The sequence below is a fragment of the Symsagittifera roscoffensis genome, chromosome 3 (assembly GCF_963678635.1).
Source record: "Symsagittifera roscoffensis chromosome 3, txSymRosc1.1, whole genome shotgun sequence".
Taxonomy (NCBI): Eukaryota; Metazoa; Xenacoelomorpha; order Acoela; family Convolutidae; genus Symsagittifera; species Symsagittifera roscoffensis.
Genome location: NC_087064.1, coordinates 26,406,934 through 26,432,788, shown reverse-complemented (window position 1 = coordinate 26,432,788; position 25,855 = coordinate 26,406,934). Strand labels below are relative to the sequence as shown.

Here is a 25,855-nt window from a genome sequence, read left to right as displayed (position 1 = left end):
TAAATCATGAGGTCCTTTTTTGTAAGTGCTGTAAGTTTTACCACCCTCCGACATCTCTTGGTCGACCTCTTACCATACTGCTGAATCGAGATTTAATGCTAGACTTATCATTTCAGAATTTGAAGAACATTACTAAAGACGACTTTGGTCAATTTATTTTCAAAACAATTTTAGCTTTGAAAATCAGTTGACTTTAATAAATAAGTTGACTTTAGCACTTACAATACGATTTAAATGCAAAGGAGCTCACAGTTTGCCGAGAAAATGCAAAGTTTCTTAAATCGTGAGGTCCTTTTTTGTAAGTGCTGTAAGTTTTACCACCTTCTGACATCTCTTGGTCGACCTCTTACCATACTGCTAGATCTAGATTTAATACTAGACTTATCATTTTAGAATTTGAAGAACATTACTAAAGACGGTTTTGGTCAACTTATTTTCAAAGCTTTTGTCAATGGAGTCCAAATACGATTAGGGAAATCTTGGTTGGAGGTTCTCAAGGAAACTTTTAATATCAGAATTACATTCGGTTTCACAAAATTAATTCGTTTTAAAAACTCAAAAACGCCCCGTCTGCAATCGCTTTTTTTCCGGTGTTAAATCTTTTCAGAGTCTTTTTGATTAATTCAGGCATGAAACAGCTATTATAAACCGACGATTTAAGAAATCTCATATGCAAATTTTAAATCGATGGTTTTTTCTTAAAGTCGTGATTAGTTTTGGCTTGATATCGCATATCTTAGATTGCTTTTTCTTCTTTTTATGTTATTGAAAAAACATAATGAAGGTTTTTTCTTTTAATGAGAAAACCCATGAAGCGTCACTGTGAGCAACTCAATTCCTGAAAAACTGGTTTATTTGCAAATTTTTCGACTATCGTTTTAATAAATTGTTTGCAAAATTGATTCTATTCTCTGTGAAACAGCTAAATGAACTCTCATCGGGAGAACGCAATAAAACTTTTCCGCCTGTTTCTGGGAGCCTCTTGCCCTGTAATTCTACTTTTTGGTTTTTATTTTCAATTTTTAATCATAAATTGATTAATCAGAGTATTTTAAGCAAAAAAAAGATCAACAAAAAAATTAGCACTATACCTACAATTGACAGCAAATTTTCTGACAAGTATTTTTTTTTGAAAATTGAGTTGGCAATTGATAATTTCTTTGATTGACGTTGTCCAAAAACTCATGATTGAAGAATTGTATTTAATTTTCAGTGCAGCCCTGAAAGCATGTTCTAGAATCTGAGCAGTATTTTCAAACAAAACTGGAAATCTTTTTAATTTTAGTAATTGAATTTTTTTATTTTTCATTGTATGCACAGATAACTACCAAGCTGGAATGATTTAATGTAGAAGACTAAAAATATAAAACCCAAGGGGGGGGGTGGCTGATTTTTAAAACTCTTGAAAATTTTGTCGCCCTTTTTTTAAGCACTATAAAGACCGCAGGCAAAATTTTGAAAAGACAGGCCCATAAAGGCGTTTTTAGGCAATTTTCAGAAGGTTTTGACCAGAAAAGTTGCAGTTTTTTTGGCGCCCGCTCCCCCTTTAAAATTAGTATATAATGGCGCCAAAGGCGCCTTTTGAAAAATTTTAAGGTCAGTCAGCCAAAAAAGGGTATCTCAAAATAGTAAGTACAAAGGAGGGACCCTTTGGATCGGCAGGGGTCGAATCCCTGAGGAAAAAAAGCGTCCCCCCCTAAATCCGCTACTGTTCAAAGGTTTGGTTTTGAGGCTTTGAAGTAATACGGATAACCACTTGAGTGAACGTTTTTGTGTTTTTCCTACCCAAAAATTTTAGATAAATCAATTTAGACTGAACTCATGGTTTTTTCGAAAAGTCTGTGTTTTGCCCCTAAATTGATTGACGGGAATGGTTACACGGTTGATCTGAATTTTTTTTGGCATCAGGAGATACAAAACTTTTGGTGAGAACATTCTCTGCCCTTGGTTTCCCATGAACCCTCAGTTTTCATCAATCATTGCCTTAGCATTGTGTCAAGTAGACAACTTTTATCCAAAAAATGTTATCTAGACCCGTTTTTTCCATAGAAGCAACTACTTATGAGCAACCCAGGCAAAGTCGTATCTAGAAATTTTTTAGGGTGCAGATCATTAAAAAACAATTTGAAAAGTTTGGCGACTATTTTTCAGATCGACCAAATTTAATTTCCAAGTTTTCCCAAAACACTAAAAAACTCTATTTTGACTTTCGTGACGCTACAGGTCAATCTAACAAAGGTCGATTTTTTTTTCAAAAATCCTAGATCAGCCCGATTCTGCCTTTTTTAACAATTTTTCAAACCATTTCTAGCATTTTCTAGTCTTATTTCAACTAGTTCCAGTCATTTTTTATTACGAATTGATTTTCAACTTATCTTCACATACACCCATTCAGATAAGCCAGCAACTATTAAGAAACAACGAGCCTCTTTTTCAATCAATTCTACAAAACACTAAGCTTATCGGTTGGTCGTAATAAACTAAACATTTCTATATCACTAGCATATCTTTCTCATTTACTGATCCGACTTTCGAAGATGGTGACAAAACTTTTGTGCTCGATGAAAGCTATTTTACCTGCAATAAGTTTTTGAAAAGATATGAATTTTGAAAAAGGTCAATTCGACTAATTTAAGACAAATAAAGCGCGAGATATTTTGTGCCTTTAGTACGCTCAAAGTTTCTTCCAAATTGTATGGAGGCAAGCTATTTGATGTTATTGATACGTTATTTAAACGCTAGCGTCATCACTTTGTATTTCACATCAAGTGGGGGGATGTTTTTCCTCGACAAAATTGATATTTCGAGCTTTAAAGTCATTAGTTTTAGCAATTTTTTATGCGCCGTGTTTTCAGAAAACAGGCCAAAAAAAACGCTTTGCTGTGAACCATATGGATGGTCTGGGCTTGAAAAAAAAAACATTCACCACCCCCCCCCCCCCCCCCCAATCCGCTACTGCTAGCAGTCTTTTTAGGGGTGGTGTGGGGTTTGGAGTGGTCTGGGCTTGAGAAAAAGAAACATACCCCCCCTTAAATCCGTTAATGCGAGCAGTCTTGTTTTATTTCAATCGCGATTTGGTTTTTTCTTTGCTCTTTTATAGTGAAAAGTCACAATCTCAGCAACTAGCATTAACTTGTGAATGCGAGGCTGGAAAGCTTCTCCTTGGATCGCCGGTTGAGTTTTATCTCTTAAAGAGGAGAAGTTTAGACGACGGGTTTAATTGGGGTGACAGGTAGCTGTGAAATCTCCATTCTGCTCTTCGGAGGGACCAATTAAGGCCCGATGATGTTCGTAATAATAGGTTTGGGGCAAAGGGCAATCAAGGAAGAATAGGGCCTGATTAGAGCCCAATTGAGATGCTAATTCAATCAGTGATTTGATTGGCTAACACTCTCCAATCCCGCAATCCTTCTGTGTGGCTGTGCCTTGCCCGGCAATCCCCGCTCCCTCCAGCCTCATATTCCTATTGCCCAAATACGGAGTAATAATACTGGATACATCTACTAGACTACAATACCCACTCCCCGTTTGCCTAGTGAAATAGAACAATCATTGTCGAGTATTTCCCTCAGCGAATAAGCAACCCTCTCTCTTTCTCAGCCTGTTCCAAACTTTTTCTCCAAACTGACTGAATTAAATTAAAAACTTCTGCAAAATCTCAGTTGAGCAGCTTCGTTTGAATTTCAAAAAGTTATAATCATAAGTGGCGTATAAATGATGATCGACGAACTGGGTTTTGCGACTTCTCTCTACACCGCATCGGGGCTTCAAGGCGGGGGAGCTTCTGCCCTTAATTTCCCCCCTCTCAACTGCGCCACGAATTCGGTGGCTGGCGGTGGTAACGAAATTAGCAGTAAGTATAATTATATTAATGTTTTCTCGAAAAACTGCTTAATTTTTATTTAAGCGTACACTAATTTCATAACCGGGCCTTCGCGTTTGAGAATGATACACGTAGACGTACAGCGTAATTCAATTACCCTTGTGGTTCTAATTTTATTTGGGTTTGAACCGGCACCGCTGCCGACCTGTACATGGAAACCCTGAACGTCAGTCTCATCTTATAATAAACTAATTTAGCGGTACCCGAATAATCCAATATTCCGGAACTGTGCTCTAATAGTCCAAATAAATCTAATTTCTCGCTCAATTGTTATTCTGCAACTTACCATCAAAACCATTGCCTGCACTGCAACCTTAAAATCTAATCAGATCATTGCGAACACAATCGAAACGATACAGCTGAACACAAGAACTCTGTTTCTAATTTTTTGAACTTGCTTTACTTGGTGAGAAATCGATGACTTGAACTTCGAAATTCGTGAAAACTTTCACAGTAAGGTAAGTTAGATATTCTTTTTCAAAAATCTGTTTGAAGAAACTTGTATTTTATTCCTATTTAGCACAAAAGCCAAATCAGCAAAAAACAGGACCCAATCATCGGGTGATTTGACCCAATCATCGGACCCAATCATTTCTCTTTCCCATTATAGCCCCAATCATTCGCCCCTTAGTTTTGTAACATGATAATTTAGTATAATGGGGATATACTCTGCTTGAAGTTACATAATAAGAAAGAATCAAAACTTGTTCTGTCATGAGAAGTTTTTTTTGTGAAAACTTGTTTAAAAAATATATTGGTTACTTTGGTTTCAGAGGTTCATACGAAAAATGTAGCCTTTTCAAAAATCAAAATCATAGAAGGGACATTATTGCAGACAATTTAACTCGTTTTCATTTTCTTTTTTTAATCTTTGTTGTGGTCAATGAAACTTTTCTTCAATTGAACACTTGGTTCTTTTGATAAAACCAAACGAGAGTTAGGCTTGTCTGTATTCAAAGCTAAAATAAAATATATGAACTTTAACATTAGAAGCAAAACACACTAAACACTAATTATAAACGCAATTATTGTCAGAAACAAGATTCAGCACAACACAAGTACAAAACGGTGATTCTTCAATGTTCAGTACAAAATGATTATTGGGGGGTTTTTGGACACTTTATAGGCAAGGTATGAGTTAACCAGGCAAGATAAGTTGCCTCAATAAAATTAATTATACATGGTTTACTATATCATAGCACTTGTTGTCGATTGTTACGTATCTCAGTGGTAAGTTTTCGTTGTCATTATTGTCGTGCGGTACTCCGTTGTCCTGCGGACCATCATCGGGCTCAATTGAGTCTGCTTCTCTCTCATTGGTCAACGAATTGTAACCCGATTTCTCGCCACTTCGTACAATTTTACTCGCTAGTTCGGGTTTTGCTGTATAAATATCAAACCTCTGAGCATCTTTTTTGGCAAAAATATGAGCAAAGTAAGCCAAGCCAATAAGAATCAGGTCAACGATACAGATTTGAATAGCAAGCGATGCTATGAATTGTACATCCTCTCGAGAAACGGACGACCTGTCAATCAAAGCAAGTCGGTCTAGTAGAACTCCTCCGAACAGCAAAGTGAACATCGATATCGGAAGGTACGGTTTGAAAGTCGCCAGGCAATCATAGAAGCAAAATAACATGCTGAGCACCACAAAATTGAGTAAAACAGTTATCGATGCTATGTTCAGACAAGATTCGTTAGTGCTTTTGTCGAACGCCACCGGAAACACGATAAAGTTGCTAGCCACGCCCAAAGCACATCCGAGCGAATGAAGCAAGAGGTTAATAAAGTGCAGACAAGTCAAGGGGTATCCTAAGAAAGTGTAAAAGTCTCGGAAACAGTTAAAGGTAAATTGAGTTCGACTTGTAAATTGATAGACCATGCAGTAGATGGCAGTTATGCAGAAGGGTAAAAAAGCGACCAATTTTTGAATGATGAAGTCCCGTCGGACTCTTGGATCCATGAGTTCATGATTGGGGCGAATAAACTCGCTGATTATTAAGTAAATATTAAGCGCTGTTATAAGCACAAGTGTAATCGGTAACAAACACCAATGTAACAGAAACATGCCAGTAGATTTAGACATCATAATTTTCAAATCTACTTTCAACCAACTTTAATTTTCTTTTGAAAAGCAAAAACAGACGACAGCAAACTAAAATCCAGCAATAATCAACTACAACCAGTTTCAATATATAGTTTTTAATAATAAGTATCTAATTATTGTTACTAATATTGCACCAAAATGACTAAAATATTTGCTGTTTTTAAGCTTAAACAATAAATTCCTGTTGTTACGTGCAACACAGCAAATTGCTCATTGATTCAATGCATAACGTGCGTTTTTAAGTTATTTCACGTTGAAACAATTTTTTTCACTTATATTTATATAAAATGTGGTTACATCTGTACTTTTAAAATTGAGTCATTCCTTGTTTTTTTTCCAATGAGTCTAATTTTGAACTGATATTGAAACTCATTTTTGTATGAGATGGAACTATCCCAGCTTAAAGTTAGTTTAAGAGTCGATGAGCCTCGAAAGTGCGAATCTTCTGTGAGTTGAATTTTACCAGTAGAATCTTTAAGCCTCAAACACGCAAATTTTTGAGTTTTTGAAATTGTACCAGTAGCATTGCTTGGGCTCTTTTTCTTTTTTCCGTCACCTCACATAAGCATCAATTTTATGGTGAAACGAGGGTTTTTACAAGGTAAAGTATAAGGACCAAATATGTTTGTCATGGCCTAATTAGTCTGCATGACTATTTTGTAACAATTGGACAAAAAGAACATTTAGTTACTCGTTAAATTTTCGCTCGTGGGAGAAGGAAAAAGAGTCATCGGTTGCTCCAGTTATTGCAACCTAAAACTTAAAAATATAAGTTTCAAAGAAATAAAAAAGATTATAATAAAAATTACAAATGACAAAATAATTACACTTAAATTAAAAGTAATGACTTTTATACTGTGAAAACATAGCTATTCAAGATAATGTAAATAGCTCAGCAGTTCTTTAACCAAAAAGCTTGATTATATAATTATATTATTTACAATAACCAAATCTTGGCTTTTTAAAATATAAATGGGCTCTTTTCCAGTTTCCCAACCCCTCGTAAAAATAACACCAAGTTGTTTCAAAAATAAATGTTCATACTGCAATTTGCATGTAAGACATGCTGCGAACAATTGTTCACCTGTTCACACTGAGACGTTTTGCTAGAACATCAAATGTCATTTTAAATAGATTTTCATACGTTGAATGTTAAAGAAGTAAAAGAAACTGGAAAAGAGACATAAATTGCAATAATTTTTTTCATTTGCTTTAATATAATTTTGAAAATAAATTTTAGGTCCTCTAGAAGATTTGGTGAACCAAAGCTACAACAGCAAGCACAATTCACCCCACAAGGTCAAAAGCGAGTGCAATGGTAGCTCGGACGGGTCAACAGGCGCAGGCGGCGGAATGGGGTCGGGTGGGGGAGGGGGACCCACACCCGCCCGTAGGAGACACCGGACCACTTTCACCCAAGACCAGTTGAATGAGCTAGAAGCGGCCTTCTCAAAGAGTCACTACCCGGATATATACGTGCGAGAGGAACTCGCCCGAATCACAAAGTTGAACGAAGCTAGAATTCAGGTGAGCCCGGTTATTTTATACCACATCTTGTAATTTTTTGCTTTATTTCGCTTTCATCTTATCATATTGATAACGGTCTGTATAACTTCTTTTAGAATCATTGATTATTGGTATCGAGTTGGTTCATGGCTATGAAATCGAGCTAAGAGCATATTTTTCTAAGAATATACATATTTTCATAAAAATATGAAAAATATTTCGATACCACAATCATTTTTTTTTCAAAAATAATCCGCGATATCATTTTTCAAGTTCAAGGTACCACTAATATTTATTGGTTATCTCTTATTTAGATCAACTAATCAATAAAAATTCAGTTTTGAAAGCTGCCGACATATTTCCAAACAAAGACTTATGAAAGCTGCAAAAGAGTTGCAATTGTTCCGGCCCAAAACTGACAAGAATTCCAGGCGCATTCCAGTGTAAAATGATGGGTTCCTTTATCAACTCAGTAATTTTTGCAGCTTTCAAAACTTTTGTTTTCAACTTTTTGGCCCTATCGCAATTTCTTTTATTTTGATCTGAGCAGTTCATTATATCTGCAAGATAGTATTGATTGACTTTAAATGCCGCTGAAGTCTCAAGAGGCAACTATTTTTGATTCTATTTTTGAAGAGAGCTTATCACCGTCAAAATACCAGGCCCGTAACAAAGTCAACATCGTTTTCAAAAAACGCTGGATAATTTTTTAAAATGCATTTCCAATTTTTCCGGATAAACTTTTATTGTTAATTCAATTGAATTGATAAAAGATTTGGTATTCGATAACAATAATTTTTTGCGTCGATTTTAATTCGATAATCAAAATAGAAAAGTTTTGAGGTTGTTATCGTTCCAATTTTCCAGTTAATTTTGCAATTTTCAATTTCATCTTTAAATCTCGGAGACAAACTTGACATTGACTGCGCTCAGTTGGAAACGACAAACTGATAAACAATTTCTCTTGGAGGGGGTTCTTTTTCTTTAGGGTAATATTCCCCTTCTTTTACCCCTTTGTACATCTGTGGATACATTAGTTCACGCGGGGTGTATTGTCGGGCTATTTAAAAAAAGGAATGGCTAGGGTGATGGATAGGGGAGGGGGTTAGAGAAAGGGGTAGGTAGGGGCGATGTTGGAGGGGGGTGCATTGGTGCGTGGAGATTCCGTGGGTAGTTCATTCAGTCCCATTTCACAGGGGGCGCATTGTTTGAATGGGTGTAATTGCCAGTCCCTAATTACACCTGACAGCCACTGACTCTGCAATGCATTACTGGCTATTAGCAATCACAGCATACTCGAAATATTTACAAGCAAAGCAAACAAAAAGGATTTTAACTCCAGCGGAGGAAAGATTTCTGGCCCTGCTTTTAAAATTCACCGGAAAAGAAGTAACATTATTAATTTTGCATGTAAAACTACAAAGTTTTGACTTATAAAATATAGGTATAAAACTGATTTTTTGCTGGACTTGATGGGAACTGTTTTTGAGTTTTTGGTTCATTTAACAGACCTCAAAGAAACACAGGCATTTGCACAGTTTCGCCGCATGTCTTCATTAAAAAATCAGAAGCGAATTGCGAAATTTGGAAGAAAAAAATCGGAATTTTTCCTCGTTTCGTTGAACAATTTGAACTCTTCTACTTTTTTTCTCAGCCACACACTGAGTAAATAGGAAGTTGTTTTTATATAAAAGAAGTGTGCTAACTGATACGCTTTCGTTGTTTTCTAGTTTGTTGCAGCAATTTTTTTTTCATGATTTGGAAAAAAATATACAAAATTTTAAACCGAAGAAGACTCATGAATTTATTCGGAATTTTTTCCATCATTCAAAAAGTTGAAATTTTTGATTAGAAATAAAGTTTTTCCAAGTAGACACATTGCGGAAATGTAATTTGTAGAAAGTGCGCAATAGACACAACAGCTTCCTCTGTGAGTTGCAGTGAGTGTAAATCTAATTAGGGATTAGCCAAATTAGATTGTCAACACACTCGGGGCTTCCGTCTTCCTTCATCCGCCTATAGTGGATAAACTAAAATATTTAGTAAAGCTATAATTTTTCTATAGAAATTATTAAAAACATGATTTTATTTCAACAATCATAACCGAGTTTTGCATTTTATACATTCTTTATTTTAAAAGGCTATTTTATCTTTTTCAAACGGACATTTTTATTTTATCTGTATCACAATAATACTGCTCATTCAGAGGTCCTTTTCGACACGCAACCATAAATTTTTTGATAGTGTTCAAGTATTTTAATTCTCTGTCGATTTATTGAGGATCAACTTAGGAACTATCATTAATTGTTTTGACCTTAAATTATTTCAATTTGTTTTTGCTGCAGGTGTGGTTCCAGAACAGACGTGCCAAGTATAGGAAGCAGGAGAAGCAGCTCACCAAGGCATTCGTCAGTCCCCCCTCCGCCTCAGTGCTCGCTCCCCCCGGCGGGGTCGCATGCAACCAGATGATGCGAAACATATACCACCAGGCCACCAATGGAGCCAGACCCACAGGTAGATTGAATCATCTCATTTGTTGAAGGAAATATAATGTTTAGTCCAGCGTAGGTTTTCTTTATGGCAAGTCGTGTAAATTTGGATTTATTAACTGCTCATTGAGATTATCAATAAACATCACAACTGTATTTGATAAATAGTTGGAATGGATTTTTCTAAGATCAAAAACATTTTTACGCTAAACGACAGAGGTCTACGCTATCTTGCGAAATTATTCTTGAAAAAAAACCATTAATCGCAGAAGCCAAAAAAGTGGATTTTAAACTTCTTCATTCTTTTCAGGTTTTCCAGGAAATCCGATGTCAGGTTCATTCCATTATCAACCACCACCTATGCTCACACCTATCAGCTCTCAAAACGGACCCGGCTCCAACAACCTCTCAACCAGTCCTTGCAGCATGTCCAGCAGGTATCCAATGTCGGGTGCCGGAGGATCCCCAGGGTCTGCAATCTACAACCCTGGATCAATGGCGTCACCGTTTTCACTCCATGGGAACCCACTAATTGCTCCTGGAGGTGCGATGTTGAATCACATGGGTCATCATGGACATCCCCACGCTATGAGTCATGATTTGACAGGGGTTCCAACAACGCCCGATGACTGGTACTCAAAAAGTCTGTCGGCTTTCAAAATGAGTCACGTGGCTGCAGCTGCAGTTGGAAACACATCGCCCCAAAGTGTGCATGCCCATTTGCAGCATTCAGCTCTGATGCCATATTGAGTCTGCTCCCAAGGATCCAATGCTTCGGAACATAAGGATGAACCAAACTAATAAATCTATATTTTCATATAATGATCATCAAAAAAATGGTTTTGTGATACTAATTTGTTTATATATGGAACAACTGGTGCTATTTTCAAATTTTTATGAAGTTTTTATAAAATTTATATTTCAGTAGGTATTTTGAGTCGAAGACCAAGTTCAATTCAAGTTTTCTCGAACTACTTTTAAAACAGAAATCCGATATTTACTTACGTTGTATTAAGCATCTCTATTTTAAATTTCGACCGCTTTGAAATGTGTTTGAAACATGCTGTAAAACGTTCACTGAAGACTTAAAATAAAGAGAGACAACACAACTGCAAAAAGGAAAACGAACCTGAAATGGCCAGGAAGCAGCAAAAAGTTTCAGACCAGTTTCAGAAAAAATTCGACGCCGAAACAATCACAGCTGAGAGGATTTCAATATGATACCCCACTTTTAATTAATCATGCCTCGCTTGAAGCAATAAAAATGATGCAAAACAAGAAAAACCGGTTTTCTAAAAAAAGTATCAAGAGAAACGGCAAAAAATCCAAACTTTATTCATCCAAGCTTACGTTTGCACACATAATTAACAATACATTTTGCTCGCAAAAAAAACTCTGTAACATGTTCGCTTGGGTATACAATTCGTTTTGCACGTGAAAAAGTTAACAAATTTTGGGTGCAAAATCAAAATTACTTTATAAGATTTTTGTTGTCGCCATCACAAAAAAAACTCCTTCAAAATGCTCGATTAATCACTACAACGAGATAAGAAAAGCGAATACTAACATTTCTTAGCAAAAAATTTCTACTTTTTATATAAGGACGGTGCACCAAACTTTATGCCAAAACCATAAATAACTGTTTAAAAAATCGATCACATCATTTTACTAAAAATGTATGAAAATTGAATGAGTTGCGTTTGTTTATAAACAAAAGTTTATGGAATTATATCAGTAGCGTTTTTGGTCTATGGAGGTCAATATTAGCTGTTATAAGACTTGATTTCAAGTTTCATAATTTTACGAATTTTGCATCTCTTAATTGACTCTTTCTTTCAGTTTTCAATAATTTCGGCACATTAATTTGTTGCGGGTTCCGCAACTAACGATTATAGCTACACTTTTTTGAGTTGAGCGATAATAGCTACATGGTTTTTGAGTTGAAAGTAGCACACATTCTTAATTTATTCAGTTTAATAAGCATAAAAAATCAAGGTGTTTCTATCTTCAAGAAAACTTTGAGCCTTGAGCGTTAGGCAAAGTGCTTTAAAAAAAGAACCTAAAACTCATCCCGTGCGTAATGGTATTTACAAATTTTACATCAGACATTTATGTTCAAGCTTTGACTAAACAGACCGGGACATGACTTTAGAAGAATCACTATAATACTAAATTTTTTACAACAAATTGATTAAATTTTTTACAGACAGATGATAAAGGGTTACATAAACCTGATAGTCTTATGTTTGTTTCTAAACTGTCGGCAGTTTCAAGTAATTTCTCAGATAACTCTTAGGTTGTCATTGAGAATTCAAACATTGAGAATTCAAAAAAAAAAATTTTTTTTTAGTAGATACAACATCAACTTGATTAGCTAATTTTAAAAATTACAGAAGTTGTGTTCAAAACCTTAATGAAATGCTGCGCAGCCGCATCATTTTTTTAAATATGTGTATTTGATATCATTTAGGAAAATTGATCTTTAATTGTGTTTTCAAACACAAAGGTATTTCAAACAAATAAAATTATATTAGAGCTTAACCTAAAGGAGTTCGGTTTTCGTTAGCAACCGAAAACCAAAATTTTAGCTACTTTATGGCGAAAATCAAATGCTCTAAATATTTTACAAAGAAGACAAAAATACACAAAAGAATTTAAATAAAATTCCTTCAAATAAGACTGAGATTTTTTGATTTTGCTGCTCTGATTTTTTGAATTTTTTTTTGCGTTCCTCACTTTTTTGATTTTCTAAGTTTTATAACTCCATCTCTTCTTTTTTTATGGCAAAATTGTTGACTCAGACCTCAAAATATTGAGTTTGAGTTAATTTTTGTGTTCATAAAAAGCTCATATTATCTTAAAACAATTTTTGAAAAGAAATACACTTTTTTACGGTGCTCAAAACAATTTTTTTTACAACGCTTAGACAAAAAGCTAATAAGTTGAACAGCTGTTTTTGCTTTTCAGTTCAGCCAAAAAATTAAAATTTGAAGTTTTTCTGTGACACCTAATCGCTGCTAGTAATTACAAGTCTACTTTCCTGTTTTCATGTTTTCTTTGTTTTTGGGACGTTTTAGCTGCACTTATATACATATGAAAGCCATGTTTTATTAATTGAAAATTTAGTGTTAGAAACTGAATGAAAATCAATGATAAAAATCATAAATTTTCAACGGTAATTAGCATATTGTTAGTAAGCAAAACTATGACAGTGTAAATGATTATTTTGGGTTTTCTGGATAGTTCAATTTTCGACCAGAAAAAAAACCAGACTACTCGCATCGTATTTTTGTACAAAAATCCTGATTGGACTGAACCTTAACTGATCGCGAATTTATTTCGTCAATGAAATAAGGATGCACTCAGGCGCGGATCTAGGAATTTCTCGAGGGGGGGGGCGAATTTTCAAAAAAATTTGGAAATTTAGTCGAACTTTTTTTAGGTCGACCAAATGGAATTTCTGAGATCTCCCAAATCACAATAAAGACCCTAATTGGCCAAAATAATGTGCGCCGCAGGCAGTTTTTTGAAAAAAGGCCAAAAAAAGGAGTTTTTAGGCAAATTTTGGAACATTTTGATGAAAAATCGCGTTTTTTTGGCGCGCACTCTCCCCTTAAATTTAGTATAGATTGGCGCTAAAGGCGCCTATAGAAAAATTTTAAGGTCAGTCAGCCAAAATGAATATCTCAAAATATTACAAATGCGGGACCCTTTGAGTCGGCAGGGGGTCGAATCCCTGGGGGGGGGGGGGCGTCCGCCCCCGCCCGCCTGAATCCGCTACTGGATTTTAAGTTTCATATATCAAGAATTGGGGCAGTACAACAGTGCCGAAGTAAAACAGTGCCAAAATTGTAATGTTGTTCAACTGTGCCAAAGATTATTTTAAATACTGTTTTTACTCATCCTAAATTACTGAGATGTAATTCAATTAAATTGGGCGGTAGTTGAAATGACACAATAAAATTGGGAAAAAAGTAAGTTTGTAAAAATCGATAGCAGAAACAACTACGAAAACAACTGGTGCAAAATTACATTGACGTGTATCTATCATTACCCAGCCATGGCAGCAAAAAAAAATTGAGCCATAATTCTTTAAGCGATTATGGCTCAAAAATACGAAACTGCTTTTCAAAAAGCATTTGTTGATGGACTCAGTTAGTTTCATATGCAGTTTTTGTTTTTCGAGCAAGTTTCAGCGTGAAAATTTCTGCAATTTAGTTTTTATCCGGCTGCTTCTTTTTTCAGTTGACTCATAAAAAAAAGAACAGGCGGATTATTGAGCAGCAAGAGATGCGACTCGTTTCGACATGTGACAAACTGGTACAGAAGCTTCATAATCATTTAAATATATATGTTCAAAAAAATTTTTCGAATGATCGATAAAATTGCTGGGTGAGTTTGAGTAAATGAACTATCCCCTCTAAGAAATCTAAGAGTAACTTCGCCATCAGAAAATTGGAGTGAAAAAGTTGAATAACTATGTGAGTATTCTATAATTGAGAGAAAGTAAAAAAAACAAGACCACCAATTGGATCTCCACAGTAGGATCCTTTCGACCGCATGTATAACTGCGAAAGTGAAGAAAACAATATACGCCCCTGATAAACGAGCTGTATTGCTAAATGAAAGAACACTTTTTCTGAAGCGCAAAAAATCATTCGGTCGACCTAAAAGACAAGAGTAATTAACTTGTTGACTTACTGCAAGGTCACATCTTCGAGCGATTATGGCTCAAAAATACTAAACAAATTTTCAAAAAGCATTTTTAAAGCTATGAACATAAATATTCACTGCACGACGACAGTTTTCCAATTGAAAACTTGTAACATTAAACTAAATCAGGGTGATATAAAAAAAAACTTAGATTTTTGCAAAAGACCATTTTTTACTACATGTTAGATTTATTTACATTGCACTAGAAAGAGCACCGGGTCAAAAAAAGTTAAGAGTGGAGTTATAATTGAATTATAGTATATGCGGAGGCAGCACTGATTGAGTTAGCATTCATTTGAAGAACGGCTCCCCGTATCCCTCAGGACTCAAGCCCCCCTCTCAATTCCCCCGCTATGCTCTTATTTCTCACTCGCTCCAATCGGGGTTCCTGTTTTCAGATAAGACGACTGCTCATTTTCATGCTCAATGTTTGCCTATCTGAAAAATAAAAAAAAATGAGACGCGATAAAATTTAAAAGTGACGTTTAAAATTACGAGATACGTTTTGATCAGAAGATTAAAATGTTTTCAAAATTCAATTTTTACAGCAAGAAATCGTTCAATGGTTTTAAAGTTGTTTGACTAGCAAAAAGACAGTTCTTTTAAAGAAGTAAAAATTCGTTTTTGAGCACAAATAATTTGTTTGCCGTAGCGGTTTTGTAGTGATCGGTTATACATTCGTTGGGATGAAAAACATTTTGTTTCTATGAAATCTTACCTGTAGTCATAATAAGATCAAATTATTATGGGTGATATTGTCAATCTGAAAATTCTGGTGGGGCAATAAGCAGGCCGTATATATTATTTTAAGAGCGTTTCTACAACCTCGTTGAAAAATTTTGTTAGGCTTAATTATATAAACAAGACTGCTTGTATATCAGGGCAATGTTCAGACTGCCAAGTAATTGGTAAGGTGAAAATTCATACGACCTCACTTAAAAAAAGCTGAACAAGAAGTTATGGTTAAAGTTTTGTTTCTGATACATCCTTAAAAAGCTCTCTTAATCATCTTATCTCAAAATTCAGCTATTAAACTGCAGTACGAGCTTCATAGAAACTGCCAAAAATGTGAAAGTCAGTCCTTTCATTTCATCGATTACTAAGTAAAAATTCTGTGTCCACGAAAAAACACCATGTGAAAGCATTTTAGGGATTTCCGTGAACTTGCTGGACCGGTCTTCCGGGTTGGTTTTCAAGGAAAGTTTGATAGAAAGAAGGTCTGGACTTCAAAATTTTTAAATGAAATTTGAAAATTTCAAAAGCATTCAAACTTGACCGAATACCCATTAAGTTGTGGTTTTCTCGTAGAAGAAAACTCACAGGTTTGATGACAAGAAACTCACAGCAAGCCTGCACTCCGATATATGCTATTGAATCCTAACATCAAAATTTTCTTAATAAAAAAGCGTAACCTATTGTATTTGGCAGAAATCTTCTAATTTGAAAATTCTTGTCTTCAAAAATTATGGAAATTATTTTAAAAAATTTTGGTTTATCTTGCCATTGAAAAACTGCCCCTTGAAGCAAATCGCAGCGTTTCGAGTGAAAAAATGCGTCTGGACTACATTACAGACAAGAACCTTAAAGACTAGAAATGATTTCGCGAAATTGTAAAATTGTTCAATTGCAAATTCAATGAAGCTTGCACCAAAGTTATATTCGCCAAATATTGTTTGTTTTAGGTGGTAATAATATATTTGACTCGGAGAAAACTTAATCCTAAAAAAAATTTATTTATATGAAAACATTTGCCTCTACATCTGTGATAACAAAAAGCTTATAGAAACAAATGGCCAGAATTTTGCTTTGCATTTATGAGAGACGGACAATTATTTGATAAATTCTATTTAAAATCAAAAAAATTTTGGGTTTAGGTGCTGGGAGGGGTAGAAAATATTCGTTACTAGATACAAATATCATGTGTATGCTAAACCATTGGATTAGTGAACATAGGGATGGCAATTTTTTATTAGGTACAATTAGAATTAGCTCCCTTAAAGATCCTTTATTGCATATTTAAAAGTTTTCTCAGATGTCTTTTTTTTATAAATTTTGTTTTTGTTTTCTAGGATTTAATTAGAGTCTATGAATTTGCATTTTCTGACAAAAATTGAAGCTTAATGCTTTGCAATTTTTTTGAATTTTTTTTTTTCAGATCTACTAAATTATAAGAAAATTGATTTTTATTCAAAAAGTCTCTAGAAAAAAATCAATTTTCATAAAAATTCTGCAACCAAAATTTTTTTGCTACCTAAAAACCTAAAAACTCCTTGTTTGCGGTAATAGTAAATAATTTTTTCCCAGCCACAAATGGAAAAACCTGGAAAAAAATTTGAACCATAAATTTCTCAGAGTAAATGTATGCAATTTATCTTGAAATTATGGAGAAAGTATCCTGTTTTTGAAATAAATGAGAAAAAATATTATGATAGTTTAAGCTAAAATTATGCTCACAATGTCTTAAAAATTTGACATTATGTAGAAAAAAATAATCTTGACATGATATGATATTTTATGATGAAAATTTGAAAAAATCTATTTCATTGATAGCAGCTGAGAGTAATTTCAAGCAATTTATTAGTTCTTTATTTATTAGGTCAATTTATTCTTTCAAAATAAGTCAAATGAAAACTGATCTTTATCTCAAACAAATGTAAATTTATCAACTAAAACCTAACATAAGTAAACCATTTTTACGCAGTTCAACTTATGTTGCTCAACAAAACGAAGTAAAACGAAAACGCAGCTCAACAAAAAAAAACATCAGTCCAAATAGTTCAAGCGAGAAAAACTATATTCGACAAGTCATTTTGACGACCAGAATTTTTTAAAGTTTTTTTGTAGGACAACTTCAAGAATGATTACCAAAATTTTTTGATGTCATATTTTCACCAATGGAACAATCAAATTTGGACCAAAGAAACCACAAAAAAATGGTTTTGATTTCATACTTTTTAGATTCGGTGCCTAATGAGAAACATTGAAGTGGTTTTTGAGGTAAGCAAAGATTTTTGATTTAAAATTTCACCCAAAACTGTTTTTAATTGCACAATTTTATATACTTTCCATGCTATATGTATATATTTTTTACTTATAATTTTCAGGTTTTTGAGCGATTGAATCATTTGTATTGGTTTGATTTTTGATAGGCACTAGTTTTCATTTTGTTTGATTTAATTAGGTGCACGATGTATTGGATTTCTGAAAATACCATTGAATATCTTTTGTCGTTTTTGTCGAATAAATCTTCATTCAATAATGCAATCATTCAAAATCGAAAGCGAAAAATTTTTTCCCAACTGTCTTAGGTTACGTTAACTTAATATCCATTTGCTCTATAAGAAAAGTGCGACTGCTTGTTTTCGCAGTTTAACATTAGCTCATTTATGTAGATATAGATCCTATTTATTTATACCTGTTTATTTTTCATCTGTTTGTTTTTCTGGAAGTAGAATTACGCCATAGATCTCAAACTTACAAAAATTGATATTGTTTTTAAAACAGATCAGACAGTTGTGTTTTGCTAATATAAATTCTCACAGTTTAAGAAAAATGTGAGAAAAAAAAATAAGAAAAGGAGGAAAGTGAAATAAGAAGAAATTAAAAGCGACAACTGGAGTTCTTTGAAATTTTATAGAGCAACACCAAAAATGGTTCGGAGAAGTTTTATGATATACACTATATACATATGAAAGAAAAAACAAATTATATTTGGTTAAGCAATTTAATAATTTAAAACCGTCTCAAATTATCATTCAGTGGTAAAACATTCATTTTTGAACTTATTCTGTTGGCAAAAAATCAAAATCTAAAAAATATTACCAAAAAATTTGAGATTTGGTTGAGAAAAGTTACAAAAAATTTATTGATTGCTTGATTCTTAAACTTTTTACAAAAAAATGTTGATTTACCGTGTTGATCAATCCGATAAGTTTTGGCCAATTCGTTTGTAATAAATTGAATCAATCTCAAAACATAATCCGAAAACATTGTTCTGATTATTTAGGAAGTTTTCTCTCAATTATATATTGATAAAATCCCATTAGATAAGTTTGCTAGCTGGATGACTGTGTGAGTTTTTTAACAGTTTTTTAGCAAAAAATTAAAATTATTTCTTACTTGTTTTTTTTTCGAAAATGTGTTTTCCCTCATTTTAAGACCTAAAAAATTACTAATTTTAGAAAAAAACAAATCATAAATCAAAGCCAAAGTCAAAATCAAAAATTGATACCTACAGCTACAGCAAATTAAAGAATGAGTCAAGTACTTGTAATAGCTACTGGGCATTTAATTTTGCTTAAAAAACCATATGAAATTAATTGAAATTCTCCGAAATTGTAAGCAATTGTAAGTAAACAGCACTGCTTGAAACCTCGAATTGTTTTTCATCTCAAAAGTTTTGATCATTATCTTTCACTAGATAATGAATAAATAAATTAATCAACTCAAAAGACTAGTGAAATCAAATTTTGATTTAAGCGGTCAACCAATCCGTTAAGCTTTAGTCAATTCAAGATAGCATAATATAAAACATTTTGATTGCAAAAAGAAACGTGAAATAAATTCTGTTTTAGTTGATTTTTTTCTTAAGAAACTGATGACTCGTAAAATTGATTATTTGCTTTTCGATTTAATTCTTCGCAAAAATTTCGATTTTTCTTGTGAGCTGCATTGTTTTCAACTCTTTACAAAAAAATGTATAGAGTAGCGCATTTCGGGGGAAGGGCGGTGTTTGTGGGTGACTGACGCCTTCCTTGCCAGAAATTCGATCCCCTGCAAACCCAACGGGTCCCATTTTTGTACTTTTTTGCGATGTCCTTTTATGGCTCACGAACCCTAAATTTTTTCTAAAGACACATTCGGCCCCAATATATACTAATTCTGAGAGGAAAGCGCGCGCCAAACATAGCGCGGCTTTTCAAAAAAAAATTCCCAAGAATGCCTTTTGGCCAGTTCTTTCAAAAATTTGCCAAACGACGCAATAAAGCTAAAAACAGGTTTTTTTTATTGTTTTGGGAGAGCTCGGTAAATCAATTTGATCAACCTAAAAAGAAAGGTCGACAATTTTGTTTGAAAATTGGCCCCCTCGAGAAAACTCTGGATCCACCTTTGTATGTATAGATATACATGTATGAAAAATTATGATGAAAAAATTCCAGCCAATCATTTTTGATGGCTTACTTGACATTTTTATTTTTCAAAACGGAATTAATCTATTATTTTATTTGGCCAAAGCAAAACTGTTTAAGAACTCAATTGTAAAAACTTTTATGGGAATTTTTTTGTTTATCTTGAAATGATTTTGATATTTTTTCATAATCAGTGAATTGTTCAAGATCGCTAGCAAATGAAATGAAGCAATACTTAAATTTTTGTCGTTGCAACTTTGTTTCCATACAAATAATCCCTCTTATTAAAAATTTGACACAAAACACCGGTTTCTGGAGAATCATATAGGATGCGGTTTATGCATTCTTTGGAAAGTTATAGGAAGGTGGCCGTGTTGCTTTGAAGCCCTAATATGATCTCAAATGAAGGTGCAAAATGTTTTCAATAAAGATAGTTCTTCTCTTCATTGCAAACATTTTCAAAATGCATGGTAAACCCAAATCGAAACAAGGATAGGCGGTCACTGTGCAAGTAGCGCAGAATAGTTTTAAAAGAAAACAAAAACGATTTTTCAAGTTAGTGTCATTTTTTCTGCTTGGTGTGATAAAAAAAGTCTGAATAAAAAAATAGAATTTAAGCATATTCGACAGTCTTGGTAAACTAGGCCATTTGGAAAAAAGTTTTATTTAGAAAATTAAATGAAAAACGATGCAACAATCATAAAACAAGTTTTACAAAAACTTTTTGCAGAAATTTTTTTGAATTTTTAATTCCCACAAGGGCATTTAAAAACTCCATAAAGTAACTAACTTGAGCGAAACTATGTTTTAACGGCTTGAAAAGCATCAATAAACTATTTTGAGCCTGAGCGCTCACCATATTAGCTCAAAGTTAGAACAAAATTAGAAACTGGTTTTTCTCAACACATGCATTTTTAGGCTTTTTTGGAAAGTGTTGACCAAAAAAATTGTTTTTTTTTTGGCGCGCGCTACCCCCTCAAATTTAGTATATTGGTAAGCAAATACTCTTCTCCTTGAAATCAGCCCCTGTCCGTGACTGTACGGAATTGTGTTCCCAAAAGTTTCATGAGAGAAAAGTTATTTTGAGCGTTATCGAGAAAATTTTATGCGACGTGTGATTATCATTGCCATACAGTGGATGCGCTTTTTCTTCTATTGTGGGCAAAATGTGATGAAAGGTCAAGTTCTCTCGAGCCTTTGATATTTGCTGCCTCTTTAAACAATTAATCAATAATCGATACTTGCTACTTGCTGCCTCTTTGATTTCCTGAAAAAGATATTAATCACTGTTCAAATCATTCCAGCTGTTTTTTAGATTGATTGGTTCTTGTCATTCAAAAGTTTTAGAGGTCGGCCTGGTTAATATTTCGTGAATAACCTTGAACTGTCAGTCCGTTCGATATTCAATAATTTTGGACTCCTGTCTTGTCGCGACAAGGAATTGGGTAAATACCCGAACGAAGTTTACCTGTTCTAAATTACCCGCTCAGATAAAGTTTGTCAGGTTGATCAAATCCCAGCGCTTCATTGCGTAAACATTATTTTTGACAGGCCGAAACTAGTCTAGGTGTTTTATAACTAACTGATACAGTTATTGTAACAAAGTAGTTACCTACTAGCATACCATTTGTATTACTACATTTTAGTTTTACAGTATGGCGGTGGTATAAATTAAGCTTTGAAACTGGGCTAGATTTTGTGCTCGTTTTAATCATTGACTCTTAAGATTTACTTGAAGACTTGAAACTCATTGTTAAAATATCTTCGGATTGTAAAATGTAATCTAATCTACATCAGATTAAATCTGATTCCTTTTCAACTTCAGTTGCGAACTGATTTTCAAGTTGACGCCAAAAGAGGTTGCCGATTTGAAGGTGTAAATTAAATTCTAACCTGTGGCCAGACTTTCAGCTTGTGTGGCTTTCCGACCAGCGTCTAATCCAATTTATACTTACCACTGTCACGAATACCCAAAAACCAAGAATATTACAAAGGACATTTCTAACAAACTGTTCATTTATCTATTTTAAGAGAAAAAGCACCTACGTGATTTGAACTCTATTAGATTTCAAACTTGATTCCATTTTTGTTCGCTTCGCAGTTAGCTCGTCATGCAAACCTACGATGCTCAAAAATGCGGCAACAATTGTTGTTGTGACAATAAGCCAGTTTACGAAAACGTATTTCACACGCCCTCGCCCCCTCCCAGGATAAGGGGCTTGAACAAAGGGGGTTTCAGAGGAAGTTGGGATGAACTGGTGCCACCTCCTAGGAAGTACAGGAGTTGGTCGTCGAGGAAATTCCTGAATGCCATTTCGTCCCTGGATTACTCGTACCTGGATGAAATTGTATCACGTCTGGAGAGAATTCAGGTAAGCAGATAAAAAAACTTCCTTATTATGAAATAAGCTTATAAGTTTTATAATGAGATAACGGAGCACAAAAAAAACCTGTTCGAAATTTTGATTATGATTTACAGCATGAAAATTAGTGAAGTAAAAAATAAAACTCAACTCATTGTGTCGTGGTATGGGCAAAGAAATGACAGACGAAAGTTTCCGGGAAGACAAAAAAAGCTTGTCATACATTTTTTAACTATGAAAAAATGCTTATCATTCTATTTCATACTATTCTATTAGACCAAAAAATAGTATGAAAATAGCATGATAAGCATTTTTTCATACTAAGAAGTTTTATAATAAGCATTTTTGTCAGTTTTCGAATTAAATAATAAGCTTTTTGTCATACTTTTTACCACAAAGATTTTATGAATGTACAAGTTTGATGAAGGTGTCCAAAGAAACTAACAGAGTCCCTAATGTAAACACAGTGCTTGAAAGTTGTTAAATTTTTCGTCTCGTTGATGTCATAATTAAAGCGTGGAATAAAGTTAGCGCAGGTTAGGCAGAGATTAATTACGTTTGATAAGTTTTGAAAATGACCGAGCCGGGTCTTTTGACAAAATTAAATGGCTCTATTTGCTTAGAACTGAAGTTATTTGGACCCTCGGTCAAATTTGGTCTTAACTGGTTCACTTTTATCACACTTGAATTTTTATAACTACAGTAAAAACAATTTGTTGTCCTATGAAATTGTATAACAAGCTTTTATCCTTATTATCAAACTGTATGAAATGCATTTTTACCATATATGAAAACAGAAAACTTTTTGTTTTGCGATTTTTCTGTTTCATCCGAAGCACAATAACCGGGGATTTTCTGTCATAAGAAAACCTAGAGTGTAACAGGCAGTTAGCATGCAGATAAACTGCGTTTGCTATTATTAGCCAAGTAGGTTAACATTTTTACACAGTCTTATATATCAAAAACGTAATTTTTTGTATATGGCTCGAAAATTTTTAGTTTGAAACTTTCGGTCTTTTAGAAAAAAGCCTGCTTTCTTTAAAAAAAATTATGATTATCTTAGCACTTGAAAAGAAAAAAAAATTGTGTGCATAAAAAACGCTTTTTTGTGGGTCTTAGAACTTTTGGTAAAAAAGTCAACCAGAAATACGTTATAGACACGAAAATTCAAAATTTGCAAGCAGTTGCTTTTCTACCTAAAATGTATATTCAAGCACAGAAGCAACTTTGGAATCGAAAAAGTCATCAGAAAATTTCACCCCAAATTTGGTTTGTTTCTGTCTTTTTTGATTGCAAAGTTGCTTCTGTGCTTGAATATACGTTTTTGAAGGGAAATGTGCTACGAGCTGATCAACTAGCTATTGATATTTTACTTTATTTTTGTATCATCAATCTAAATTGCCAATCAGTGTATTTTACTGAAAAAAAAGACGAATAGGGTAAAACCGAAACTTTTCTCTTGAAATTTCTTTTGCGATCATAACCCGGGTGGTCCATGCAAGAAAATTGCCTATCATTATACTTTATATTAGGAGTTTCATATTTCCATCGAAGAAAACTGTATGTCATGAATGTTTTCAATCAAACGTTTTTTTTTCGAAAATTATCTTAAGTTATTTTAAAACTAAAAAAAAAACAAATTGGAGCAAAATTGGCATCAAAAAAATTTTTTGAACAAAACAATGCTTATTATACAATTTCATATATGAAAAGTATATGATATGCGTTTTTCCTTATTAAAAACAATTTTGCCCCAAATTAGTTTATTTTCCAAGGAAAAGCGCATATCATATAATTTTCAGATATGAAATTGTATAATAAATATTGTTTAGTTCAAAAAAAAAACTTTTGATGCCAAAGTTGCTCCAATTTGTTTGTTTTTAGTTTTTAAACAATTTAAGAAAAATTTCGAAAAAAAAGTTTGATTGAAAACATTCTTGACATACAATTTTCCTCTATGCAAAACTGAAACTCCAAATATAAAATGTTAGGACAGGCATTTTTCTTGCATGGACAACCTGGGTTATGATCGCAAAAAAAGTTTCAAGATAAAAGTTTCGGTTTTACCCTATTCGTCTTTTTTCAGTAAAAAACACTGATTGGCAATTTAGATTGATGATACAAAAAAGCTAGTTGATCAGCTTGTAGCACATTTCCTATCAAACATGTTTAAAAATTGCGTGGTTTGATGAGAAAAACATACACTTAGTGAAATGAAAGAACATTATAAATGCGTAGATTGTAAACGCGTAGATATACCCGTAGATATCCGAGAAACGCGTAGATATTCAAATATCGGCAACGCTTGTCGCTTAAAAGCGCATACCAAAGAGAAAATTTTTCCTAATTGTTTTTGTGCCCAACAATTTTTTTTGATTATTTTATAAAACTTTTCATTCCTTACAAAACAATGCTCAAGGAAGCATCCAAAACTAGTTTACTTCGAGTAAAACTATTTTTCACTTTTTAAAAGCAAAAGCTTCCTTCATAAGACCCACTGGCTCGTTTTACTCATTCAAAATATTTGGCTCTAATTATAATGACGCAAATTGGGCAAACAGACCAACAGGTATAATGCTTTTGTCACCTATATGTTCTTATATCTTTTCTGTTGTTTAAAATAAAACCTCAGCACAATTATTTTTGTAGAAATTAGGTGGCTGGCACGTTCAGTTGACAACCATTAAATATTGCTGCTGACAATGATGAGTGATAAGGCATATCATCAATCATTGTAAGCAAGATTATTTAATTGTTTTCAACTCGTCGTGCCAATCACCGAACGACTACGGATATGACCGTATTGAGGTTTTAATTCAAAACCAAACTTGAGCATAAAAATTATAAAAGTTATCATGACAGCAATTAATCTGAATTTTTTTTCACTAACAGACGGTGTCATAACTAAAACCCCGGTTTGAAACTTTTGCATAAAATTTTTTTTAAAAAAAAGGGTCTCGATGCGTTCAAATTTTGTACGGTTATTCTCCTAGTTATCAAGAAATAAAAGACTCTCAAATCAAATTATTCAAAACCCTCTGTGCTCCCTCTATTTTACCAATCCTTGTTGATACTGTTTGTTTTGCTCTTTCTAAAAAAAGAAACTGATTGTGCCCAATTGGCAAAAAATTAGGATCACTTGGCCACTTTCTGAAAAATTGAGCTCACTCAACCTTATATTGGAAACACTGGGACGAAAGTTTGGACCCAGTTTGCTACAAATTGGGCTCAATCAGCTTCTTTTGAAAATTTTGGCTCATTCAGCTCCATTCTGAGAAATTTGAAATTCAGTTTTTGAAAACTCTTCTATTTTTCGGTACTCAGTTGGAACTGAAATCTCTAATCTCCAGGTTCTTTTTCATCCTCGGTGGCTCAATAAAAGTAGCATGTTTTTTATCAAACTGTTGGAAACTATTATCAAATTGTTTCAAATTCAGTTTTCACTTGGTTCATATGAAACGTAGTTCAAGTTTTTTGGCCAACTAATCCGGCATGTTTAATAAAACATATGAATCTTTTTTTTCTTTTTTCTTAAGATACATTTTTCGAAACATTTTCGAATCTTTTCACAGTGACCATTTACTTTTTTTTTCTCAATATTAAATGTGAAAACATTTTAGGCAGAGTGATTCCATTTTACGTGTACAGCAATAACTAAAAAATCG

General features: G+C 33.6%; 2 protein-coding genes across 3 annotated transcripts in view; both read left to right on the top strand.

Moving 5' to 3' along the window:
- The first annotated feature begins 3,477 nt into the window (after window positions 1-3,477).
- Window positions 3,478-10,956, top strand: LOC134842304 (paired mesoderm homeobox protein 2B-like). The gene is made up of 4 exons (XM_063858578.1): window positions 3,478-3,853; window positions 7,231-7,517; window positions 9,842-10,010; window positions 10,296-10,956. The coding sequence occupies exons 1-4, from the start codon at window positions 3,715-3,717 to the stop codon at window positions 10,733-10,735; spliced, it is 1,035 nt and encodes a 344-aa protein (XP_063714648.1). The 5' UTR covers window positions 3,478-3,714; the 3' UTR covers window positions 10,736-10,956.
- Window positions 10,957-21,756: 10,800 nt separating this feature from the next.
- Window positions 21,757-25,855, top strand: part of LOC134842901 (uncharacterized) — a 70,111-nt gene continuing 66,012 nt past the window's right edge. For both annotated transcript variants that reach the window (XM_063859418.1, XM_063859417.1), the window contains exon 1: window positions 21,757-22,199. In XM_063859418.1, coding sequence (XP_063715488.1) covers window positions 21,939-22,199 — 261 coding nt within the window. In that variant the 5' untranslated portion in view covers window positions 21,757-21,938. The remainder of the gene's footprint in view (window positions 22,200-25,855) is intronic.